The following is an 11,629-nucleotide window of genomic DNA, read 5'->3' on the forward strand; positions in this document are numbered from 1 at the left end:
AGTTCATCCTTATCGTCTCTGTATTTGCGCACAAAGTAGATCTGCTTCTCTTAATTTTCCACTATTTTTTTAAAAAAAACAGCGAATCTGCAGCTAGGTTCAGACCAGCTATACCCGTAACAATGGGTGAGGTCTGGCAATAAAATTATCACACATTGTGTAGATTCATCTAACTACTTATTTTCTTATCACACACACTGAGTATACTTCACAGCAGGGAACCATTTCCATTTCACGGCCAGTTCCTAGACATAAAACATACTAATGTGAGTCTGCAACTGGCACTTAACCATCATGCTGAGATCTTGGCTATTGAACTAGGAACCACTTACATCTCTCTGTACCTTGATCATTTCCTTGCATTTTCTAATATAAGCCGGCAGCAACTTTTCCCTTTCTTTTTTCCTTGCTTTTTAATTGTTTCCTCAACTTTTTACTTGATTCTCACTGTATGATGGTTGTGCATACCTATATTATTGTGCATACCTATATTATTAGTACTCCCTCTTATTATCCATGGAATATTTTGTTTTGTTTTAATTTAGAGTGGTTCTAAAGATTAGTGCATTGGGTTATTTATCTATGTTCTTATCTTTTTCTTGGAGTGCCAGCTGATGCCCATATACGAAAACAACTGGAAAGAATTCTTGAGTGGGTTGTCAACATTGAAGGATTTCTTTGCAAGGTATTTTCTCCATCTGAGCATGTTAGGAATTAATTTAGTTTCTGTAGTGAATTTGTGTCTCTCTTATCTTACTTACACATGCACTATGTGACGAGATAGTTCAAAGTACATCTAGGACTGGATTGGAGTTTGTCGCCTCCACCACCCGATTCCTGATTTTTCACATACACCGACTTTGTTTGCTTAAGGAAGATGTCCATGCCTGTGCAAGTTTTATGATGTATCCTCAAAGATTCTGATTATTTGGAAAGAATTCTGGAGAAGGTAAGTAAATCAAAAAAAGTGTTCTTATCTGTCCTACAATCAGTTTTGCTATTCCTACTAATGGCTTTTCAATTGCAGCATCGCTGGTCAATTATACTATATATCCCACCTGGAAAAAATGCAACTTTGTTTGGTTCCTTACTGTCTTTCCAAGACTAATCCACCTTTTCTATTTCTTTCGATCCTACATGACCCTCTATAGTGCGTCAGCTCAAATCCCATGAACTTGCCCTATTGTCTTAAAGCGAGCTTTCTTGATCGATCCGTGGCCTCTTTGCTTATCTCCTTTGTTTATATATATAGTAACACATAAACTTTTTAAATAGTTAGATATGGAAACGCAGATGCAATTTCAGATTTTCGAGTACGTTTTAACTTGACAATCTCCGCAACTCGAGTGACTATAAAATCAAGATTTAAACTGAATTATGATGTTTTTTATGTAATGTAGAGTTTTGCAATGGATGATAGAGAAAATTTTCTGGAAATATTTAATTTTGATTATTTTAATTATTGGCCACAAAATATATTTGGGGTTATAATAACTACGCATTAAAATAATTTTTTTTGGAGAAGCCATACTTTGGAAAGCAAATAAAAGTTATGTCAAAACTGAGCTCTGCAGTGTGGCCAAAGATTTGTTTTTTTAATCTACCACTGAGAGGCTCTCCTTGTTGAGGGTATCAGCTTGTCACTATGAATTACTAGCTGAAGGAGGAGATTACTTATTTTACCCAACGATTGACTATGTGAAAGGCCGGGTGGCGTGCGGATTGATAGACTTATTTTCTAACTATTATCATCGATTTGTACAAATGCTTGATGCATTTATACAAATGCTTGACGCATTTTGGATAACGGGTCTTTACAAATCATAGTGTTAGTTATTGTAACATATTCCTCTATTTATGTGGTTGCATATGAGCATTTGCTACTATTTTCGTGATTTTTTATATTTTAGTTATCCTAATTTCATCCTATTGACTTTGTTTAGAAAATCATTTAGTCATGTGATTTCATCGTTATTATGCAACGTGTAAATTGATGCCAGTTCCACGGGGTCGTGCGCCAAGGCGCACATCTAAATCTAGTTGAACTATGATCAGTGCTAAGTTTGCCTGAACTGTGGTTTTGTTCTTGCTTGTGTTGTTGATTGCTAGTAACCTCACCACCGAAGGTAAGCAGAAGCAGATTCTAGATTGCAACCAAACAACAGGGACACCGTTCTGAGCTGCTACAAGACCTGTAAACCAACCTACCAAACGGGCGGAGTCCAAATCTCCACGGGACCGAAAATACTCTATGCAGGCCACCAAACAACATGGCTCAGGGGACTCCTTCCCACTGGAGCATGGAGCAGTGATGCAGGAATCTGATGCAAGCAACCAAACGCACCCATACAAAACATAGCAACGTTTTCTTTCCCTCGTGAGGTGAAACAAGCAAACGGTACGTGTCTTTCACCCTCCAGCCACCAGCAGAAATGTCAAATCCTCCACCCAAACAAACAGCCTCACACACTTGGTCAATATAGCTGCAAATATCTGGTCCCAAGGTAGATTTCTCCCAAACTGTTAACTAGCCGATTTGTGCGCACTGGTTCATTACTAGCATCTTAGTTGATGGGTTGTTTTTAGTTATACGTCTTGTCCACTACCGTACAGATGTATTGCAAGAGCTTAGATACTCACTAGACCTACGTCATAGATCGACTGGAGGTAAGGTGTCAAACAATAACCCGCCAAACTCCCACTTGTAGTTTATTTTGTGATTTCTAGTTCAAAGTTTGGGGAAAATTTTGAAATAGAAATCATAAAATGAACTAGAAACGAGACTTTGACGGGATCCCACTTGCATCTCTAACTGGAGGTGCCTTGATTCTACCACCATGACAAGCTAAATTACCACTTAGACCGCCAGATAAGTTAGTAAGGGTCAGCTATGGACTTGCGGCGTCACTGTCAGAGCCTTAGATCCATCCCACTCCCATGTAGGAGCTGCTGGCAATAGGGGTCGTGTGTTGCAGCGCACTGAGGCCGTCGTGGAACTGCAACTCGTCAGTGAGGCTCCTGAGCAGCCGCTGGAATTCGCGGAGTTCGTTGCTCAACTCGTTGGCCTGATCAGAATGGCAATTGACAAAATTAGCTGTTTTAATATAGAGATCAAAGTGTATACCTGGACCAAAGCCAAACTACGGAGAAGCTGTTCTTTTTTTGTTCTTTTTTTTTCAGTAATTTTTTGCGCACTCAAAACACCAGAACCATCTAATAGATAAATTTATCCTTTACTACTAGATACTACCTTTTACCACTCCCTTACCTTACTTAGGAGCTGCTGCCCAGCTGCCTCAAGTACGGAGCACCTACAAGTAACAATCATTAAACATGGTTCACAAAAAATGAAACGATAACAATGAATTTCAGCCAGTGAATTAGTAATATTGTGGACCTTAGCAAAATAAAAGGCAGGGATGATGTATTTGTTCAATTTTTACTATTCTTTGGAACTCTTAACTCCATTTTAACTCTACAGATCATTTGTGGAACTAAATAATCAGATTGCAAATAAGTATCTCTACAGTTCACACCTCCTCCAGCCAATCAAATAATCAGCCTCTTAACTCCATTTTAACTATACGGATCATTTGTGGAACTAAACAAAGAAACTGCTGCCGTAAGAGTATGCGGCATGAACAGCATCCTAGGATGAAAAGTAGGCAGGTGCATAAAGGAAAAGAAAGAGATCCAGATTTACAAGCTTTAGCTGGCCCAATGTAAAACAGTGAACTGTATTTTTCTGTGGCTATGATCTGTTATGAAGCTCAATTCAGTTATCTATGTTCAATCGTACATCTTAGATACATGTTCAAAATTAGTTAGAATTTACACCTGTTATGATAGGGATGAAGTAAAGATGGAATGCCTCAACCATATGTACTTCAATAGAAATAACATACTCCCTCCGATCCACAACAAGCGCAACAAGCGTCGGGAGTTCAGTTCGAATTTGGGCCTCCATAGAAATAACATACGGAGTAGATCATTTATGTTGTATTAGCTTATATCTCACTATTGAATGAAAGTATATGGATGTCTTTATGCCAACACTCCTAAGCCATAATCAACCAAGAACATAACATGTTTGCATCAAATGTCAACTTTGCATCGGTTGACTACATTAGTCACTTCTTTCCATGCCTTCGTACTTGGTCATGTTATCTGGTTTGTCTATAATGTTTGGCATGCACTATGGAATTTAGCCATGCCTTACGAATTGCAAGTATTTCAGTCAAATCACGGGTAAGTAAATTCAGCCTTATTCCACATTGTCTCCCAATGACAAGTGGCTGTCCCATTTCCTATCCAAATCATGCATACCCTTGTAACTTTGTTACTTAACAATAAAAATTGCATCTCATGCTTACAGAGTTATAACTGATTAATTCATATGATAATGAACTGTTTGCTTTACTTTGTTTAGATATAAAGTAGGCATAACATGAAATATGAATTTAAAAGTGATTTTCGTTTCAAATGTGGTCTATGCAACCCGTAAAACAGGAAGTGAATGAAGTGTAAACTAAAAACAAACTCAGACATAATTCATTACTCACTCGTCCTTTAGCGTCTTGTTCTGATAAATTAAGACTCTGCTCCTTTCCTTTCCTACCTAGAAACATGATATCATTACTTATGAGTTATAAAAACTCATTACCATAAAATTATTACTAAACTAACAAATTTCTCACCTCAACAGCACCAACACTTCCAGGGTAGTTAGCATCGTCATTCGTGTTCTGCCTTTTTTGAGCCCTTGTTTCATTCACCGAGTCAGAATTTCTTCTTTTGCACGGTTCTGCTTGCAGTACATCAATCAGAAAATATTAAGGGGTTCATTAAAGGGTGCGGAAGAAATCTGAACCAACAAGTTTGCTTATGTATGTTTTGCATTTATAATGAATTCCTCATATTTCTCCTTGTTGACAAGCATGACCATAATCCATTTGATACCTTGAGGCGCTAACATGCTAAGGATTTAGTAAGTTACCTCCACTGAAACAGGGGTCCAACACTACGGATGTTTTTCTTGAGTTGCCAGCATAAGTCTTTGTGGTAGCTCGAGTTGCTGAGCTATCATCATTGATAACAGCAAAAGATGCATAATGTGCAGGAGGGCGAGCTTTTGTGACTTGCTGCTGGCCAATCAAATGAGCATGGAACCTCCTGCCACAATATATAATAGGAAGACATCAGAGTATGTAGGCAGTAAAAGTGCAGAGAACTATGCATCTCCTTGGAAGGCAAATGTAATTTACAAATATGAGTAGATGGCCAAAGGCTGGATTGCAGCTCTAAGCACTTTCAGTCTCATATATATGCTGCATTGAACTTACCAATACTCTGTTGTCATGTCTTTTAATCTCGTTTCAAGTCTCTGGAAAAGCTCTGTCTTCTCAAAATCTTGCTTATCATGTGTAGGCCGTATAAAGTTTGCCTCCAAAACCCCTTGCACATTAATATGTTATTCAATTTAAACAATAATAGTACTGAAAAAAGTGGGGCCAAGCAACAAAGTAAAAAAACTGCAGTACGAATTCATACCAACAATGCCTCTGCCTTTGCCTCTCTCAGAGCATGCAGACCAAAATGGCTGAACAAAGGAACTAGTAAATTAATATAATACAGTATGCTAGCATTTAGTCAGTGGAAGTTAGAAAAGGTGACTGCACTATCACAATGAACAACAGTTTGAATTTGTATATCAGAAATTCAGGATACTGGAAGGAAATTTTGGTAGTGAGGGAACACTTCAAAACAGAGGAATCACATTAAAGCAAAGAGTGATCACCTAAACATCCTATATGTGAACAAAAGCTTTAATCTGCCCAAGCCCCTATTAAAGTTCTCAACTAATCTGTATTGGACATTAATAATCTGTACATATTCACAGATCTGGAGTCCATGCTTTGGCCAGTGCTCTCATTCAGCAATTGTATTATCATACAAACTAGTTTTCTGAAAGAGCTTACAGGAATAAATACTATGTAGCAACAAGAATATACCAAATTTAAAAGCAGTACAGCATGTGGTAACATTATATTTACCAGAATAAGACGGTTCCTATGGTAGATATTAAATCCATAGATATTCAGCTTTGGAGCACCTTTTAAGAAGCCAATTGTAGTAATGACATCAGCCTGCTCCAAACAAACGAATTAGTTGCATTACATAATTTTCAGTCACCCAAGAGAATTTACACTTATGCAAACTCTATTTCAGACTAAGTTCCCTGAGAAACTTCTTTGTGCAATACCATAGCATGAGCATTGAAATGTTCATTTCTAAAAAGGAATGATGTTGCAATCTACTACTTTTTCAGGTGTCATTTCAGAATGTGTGCAATCAACATTTAAAACTTTGACTACTAGTAACCAAAGAAATTGGATTTTCATGTGCAAATATTCTTGAAAGAACTTGTAGCGCAATAATGCCATCCCATACTTGTCATAAAGTACTGGCATCTCATAATATTTTTAATAAGTTTTACTAATAATGTAAATAGAAAAATCATGCTCAAAGTTGCATATTGCAGACCATATCAATGTCCAACACAAAACATAAGCGTGCAGCTAGTCCTATACGTTGCTTCAGAAAAAAAACTATCATTTAATTAGGAAAAATGTGCACAGTGCCTTCTCAATAGATGTATAACCGAGATCAGATCTAAACCAGTTTTCTAGAACAAACCTGTGCGCTTACTCCAACCCGTGGTCGATATTCGACGCATTCACGATATATGAGATCATTGACAATATGATGGGGTTCAACAACTCGTCCACACAAGATGACTTTGAAGTGTTCTGGTAGATGAAGGTATAGTATAGATGCATAAACCTGTACATGTTTAAGCTTGTCAGCCATTCCGAAAAACACATGTAAGTTGTAGATGAAAAAATTATTGTTTGAAACTTACACGAAGTGAATATCGAAAGCGATTTGCGATATGCATATGATTCAACCTTCCTACTTTCATGCGTTCATCTTGTGCTCCTGAAATCATAATATCCTGGCCACCATGCAACAGAATTGTTCTTTAGCAAAACATTTGCAACAAATATTTTTCGAGTGTTCCAATACACATAAACACACGTGAAATATGAGATCTATGGGGCAGAGTCTCAGAGTTAACAAACGTCACCTCATCATCAGTTGTAAAGTCAAGCTCCATTTCCCATGCATCGTTGAACCACAAGTTGAATACGAAAACTTTCGTGCCATGGCATCCCATGTCCCTGAACTGTCAGGACATGCATCAGGTCAGCAGCGAGCAATGTTGAAAAAACAAGCCAGACTGGAACTCCAGACCGGAAAAAAAATTGTATAGCTGTTGCAATCCAGACAAGGTCTAGATATTCATTATTAATTTTGGGTCAAAGTAATCAATTGTATCTGAGCACCTAGCATCAAATCAACTGATTATTGAAGAAAAAATGAGAGAATGTCATGGAAGAAATCCAATAAAAAGCGGTTGAACGGATAAAAAGAGAGTAGTAAGTTACTTGATCCAATAATTCCTCTTCTGTAGAAAATGGAGACCACCTCAAAAGAGTGGACAAATTGGAAGAAAAATGATTTTCACCCCGGTCCATTATCCTCTTAGAAGTACAAGATGATTGATCAAATTCATAGTCAACCTAGGAGAAAAATACTATCACTTGTTTAGAGAAAACAGCACAGTATCAACTTTCTCAGTTAAACCCCTACATACCCATGCTAACTGATTTTCTGGAGACATTATTAATAAGTACTGACTAAAAGATACTATGATGTACACAAAATTCAGTCAACTCTTATCTAGGTACGAAACAAAAGCATGGTGATGTGGCTGCAGATACTACACTGGTAATATAATTAACAAGTTCAACAAACTGACCACTGGCACCAATATGTCATTGCAGCCGGTTCTCGTAAGAAATGTGTAAGAGAGCAGCCCAACACTTTGTGTCAATCTGCTGTCATATGAAGCATTAAATTGAAAAGTCACTTCGATAAATCAAAGATAATAATGGGAAAATACTGAAATCAGGTTCCGATAGCAAGTTGGCAAGACATGAGAAAAGACGTTCAACACAAGAAGACATCATAAATTACATGTTAAAAGACCATAAATGTGCAAACTAGATATAGCCCAGACTAGAAATGTCTAACTAGCTCTTCGTGACACCAGATGGGATATACATTTTAGGATGGGAGGGCTAGAAGGATGGATGCTTTAAGCAGAGGAAAAAACAACTTTGTTTCGTATTGTGTTTGATCCTAACTAAAGATTCAGAAAGATCATGTCAGAAGATGAAAAGGAAATGAGGCAATTCTAAAGTAGGACAAACGTTTTGTCTTGTCTGCAGCTGAATATGATAGCATCTGCCCCAAGCCTCATTGTGCTAGTTTTGAAGCCATTTCCGTCTGCAGTTGTGATACAAGTCAGCGACTATTTAGCAATGGACAAAAGTAGCACAAGGCATTCACAAGAATTATTACATTGTCCAATCGATGAATTTGTGCATTTATTGGAGAATCCAAAGCTCAGACAATGTCGAAGATACTCTGGACTCATACCGCCTCCATCATCTTGAACATAGGATTAAAAAAGGCACATGAAATACAATATAAATATAATACAGCAGTCAGCCACAGTGCAATTACACAGTACATATATGTACGGTACCTTGTATCACTAGGGAATACTCTCCAGGAGAATATTTAAGTTTATCTATTTTCACATAGGTTGCACCATTTTGCACCTACTCCATGCCGCACATGGAAAACGGAAGAAAGAAGAAAATAAAGCATGAGATTCACGGATAATGGTGATAATATTTAGTGTTCATATATTAGAAATCAAAACCTCATCAACAGCATTGTCGAGCAGCTCTGCAATAGCTGTAGCATGAGAGTTAAGCATACGTCAATCAAGAGTCCAGATCTCAATAATCCAGAGCATAAACATATAAAAGCAGAAGTGAAGTGCAGGTTGTATGACGCACCACCAAAGGCCCACTTGTGTGAAGTAGCATTCGAATGAAGAAACTTGGGATTAATCCTTAAGCAGTTCTGGCCATCTAATCAAATAAAAAAATCAACGGTAAGAACAAACTGAAAATGAAGAAAAAAACAAGGCTTTCCTCTTTAATTTTGGTGATTATTAATAGAGGAAGAGGCTAGTGGGGAGAATTCAAACAGAAGATGCTCTCATTCAGGCTTAATGAACTCTGGATACAGCCTCCGAAGTTTAGGATGCCTTATGTAATTAGTATATGTACTAGATGAGTAGATGGAAACTTCTGGCTTCAATGTGGAATATATCCAAAGGAATAAACCCAAGTAAAAAATTAAATAAACTAACTAAAGATGGAAGTAATCAACTCGGTAGGCAGGGTAAACAATCAAGGAGGACTTGATGGTGCATAGGTGGGATTGATATAACAGTGCCCACAATGCAGGTTGGATGCAGCTCACGCATATATGCTTGACAGAGAAGGTGAAGAACGTACTGTTGATGGAAGCTTGAGCAGCAACCTTGTACTCCCCGGCCTTCCAGAACTGGCGAGGAAAATGCGCTGCAGTTGAGACGGGAGGGGAGCAGAGCAATGCATCTGCCTGGTGATTCTGATGCTGTGTGCTTGATGAGGATGGAGTAGCAGCTTGCTCTGACATAGACAAACATGATGAAGCATCTTGTTCCGTCATTGTCGAGGATGCGGCAGCTTCGCATGCATGCTTTGACTGCGTAGCCTCTTCGCCGCGATTATCTGCGGCAACACCCCGTTCTGTAAACGAGGATGGGGCATCTGCGGCCGCAGTTTCAGACTGCATAGTCTCTTCCATGCGGTCGACTGCTGCATTAGGAACCTGATTCCCAGGCTGCATAGTCTCTTCCATGCGGTCGACTGCTGCATTAGGAACCTGATTCCCAGGCTGCATAGTCTCTTCCATGCGGTCGACTGCTGCATTAGGAACCTGATTCCCAGGCTGCATAGCCTCCTGGGCGGCTGGTGTAACAAGAAGCTGATTTGCAGGCTGCATAGCCTGTTGCACACCTTGAAGAAACTCTTGTGTAGGCAACACAAAATGAGCGCTGTTATGCCCTTGAGCGACATAATCTTCTTCCATGGTTAGATCAACAGTTTCCTCTTTAATATGAGGCGCTTGACCTGGCGCCTGAGCATCCTCCTCTTCTTCGACCATCGGCTCGTCGTCGTCGTCATCAGAAGACAGGTCGATCCAGTCCACTAACGCCATGGCTTAAGCACCTGAAACAAGAAAACCGCGTGAGCAACCGGCGTTGCCAAGCACAGGACAGATGGACAATCCGACTCGTAAACAGTAATAAAAAATTATTTTTGGGTGTGTGCATCCTTGATGTCTCGATTTAATCTAGACAATCATGTAGTTGTAGATGCTGGGTGTATTTGGTATCGATCTTGGTATTAGTACTAATATATATTCCCTTTATTAACGCAAAAATTAGAGGAAGGGACAGGCTGCATTGCCGAAAATGGAAACTCCATTCCATCCCGTCACGCCCAACTGGGGATCACATTTCTTTCGGAGAAAAGAGAGAATTAATAGAGAAGCGAGATCAGAGCAGCGGATTTCAGTGAAACAACCACCCCCAATCCCACGAAGGAAAATGAGAGCTCGATTGGATGGAAGATCTTGATTTCGGGGACGGCAGGAATCGCCGACGCCGGCCCCATCCCCCCACCCCGCCGGCCGTCGTCCGAAGAAATCGGGGGAAATAAACTCGGATAAATAATACCCAGCAGGCAGCAGCAGCAGCAACGAGAGCAGGCAGAGAAAAAGAGAAGAGGAAAAAGTTGATGGATTTGGGGGGCATTGCTCAGACACAGCAAAAAAGAAAACCCCAGGACATAAAACAGTACTCAGTACTGAAAGTTAGGGTTCCTCACCCACCCACAAGTGGAATCGGTCGAAAAGTCCGGTCGGATGGTCGCTGCGCGGCGGTCCGGCGGCGGGGACGGGGAGGAAGAGCAGCGAGCCGAGGAGAAATCCTGGGAGAATGAATGGCAGGTTGGGAAGGGGAGGGAGAGCTTGGAGTTGAGTTGAGTTGAGGGCGAGTTTAGCGGACAGGGTTTTGATGGCGCTGCCAGGGGTTGGGCAGGAAACGTGTCAATTGCTGCATTTCGCGGAAGGTGTGTGAGTGACGGACTGGGTGGAGCATTGATGATCAAGGGAAGCCCTGTTGAAACGACCGATCAGGGTAAAGTGGGCGTGTCTTTTGCGCGGCGCTCTGCGGGTGAAAATGGGGCCCGCTGGGCAGCGTCTAGGAGCACACGTGACCTCCCGCCGTGGCGATTTACACAAAAATAACTCTTTTTTGTGCTGTCTGACGCTGATGTGTGCTTGGTATGACGTGGCAGTATAAAAGTGTTGCGCCGCTCTGAAGGACGCCACACATCCACTTATAATTACCCAAAACATATTGTAAGACAATCCCCCAGGGACTTAGCCGTTTTGGCGAACCTGTTTGTGTGGCGCCGATGCCTGTATAGTGTGGCGCCGATGCCAAGGACGCCACACTAACAGGGTCGCCAAAACGACTAAGGACTAAGCGTCCGGAGCCCCTGAATGTTTTCGATATATAAGTTGACATATGTGG

The 11,629-nt window shown here is 40.2% G+C and overlaps 1 protein-coding gene across 2 annotated transcripts; it reads right to left on the minus strand.

Annotated features, from left to right (window-relative positions):
• Positions 1-2,681: 2,681 nt before the first annotated feature.
• LOC124689558 (protein MICRORCHIDIA 6-like) lies at positions 2,682-9,742 on the minus strand. Of its 2 annotated transcripts, none has more exons than XM_047223157.1 (19): positions 9,501-9,742; positions 8,994-9,068; positions 8,855-8,889; positions 8,675-8,750; positions 8,488-8,577; positions 8,337-8,412; positions 7,883-7,958; positions 7,509-7,643; positions 7,148-7,246; positions 6,923-7,015; positions 6,697-6,843; positions 6,054-6,146; positions 5,551-5,599; positions 5,343-5,454; positions 4,997-5,172; positions 4,698-4,804; positions 4,563-4,618; positions 3,269-3,311; positions 2,682-3,065 (listed from the first exon to the last, which is right to left on the minus strand). In XM_047223157.1, the coding sequence occupies exons 1-19, from the start codon at positions 9,694-9,696 to the stop codon at positions 2,919-2,921; spliced, it is 1,881 nt and encodes a 626-aa protein (XP_047079113.1). In that variant the 5' UTR covers positions 9,697-9,742; the 3' UTR covers positions 2,682-2,918. The 2 variants fall into 2 exon arrangements, with proteins under 2 accessions (XP_047079113.1, XP_047079055.1); XM_047223099.1 differs by having other exon boundaries at positions 7,883-7,961.
• Positions 9,743-11,629: the final 1,887 nt, after the last annotated feature.

Source organism: Lolium rigidum, chromosome 1, assembly GCF_022539505.1.
Source record: "Lolium rigidum isolate FL_2022 chromosome 1, APGP_CSIRO_Lrig_0.1, whole genome shotgun sequence".
NCBI lineage: Eukaryota > Viridiplantae > Streptophyta > Magnoliopsida > Poales > Poaceae > Lolium > Lolium rigidum.

Bases quoted from the DNA above. Each gene is read 5' to 3' on its own strand.
- LOC124689558 (XM_047223099.1), bottom strand. From the start codon at position 9,696: ATGACGGAACAAGATGCTTCATCATGTTTGTCTATGTCAGAGCAAGCT. The intron at 7,247-7,508 runs GTAACTTACTAC...ATGTCCTGACAG, and splicing joins AAGAGGAATTATTGGATCAA to TTCAGGGACATGGGATGCCA. The intron at 5,173-5,342 runs GTAAGTTCAATG...ATATTGTGGCAG, and splicing joins GACATGACAACAGAGTATTG to GAGGTTCCATGCTCATTTGA.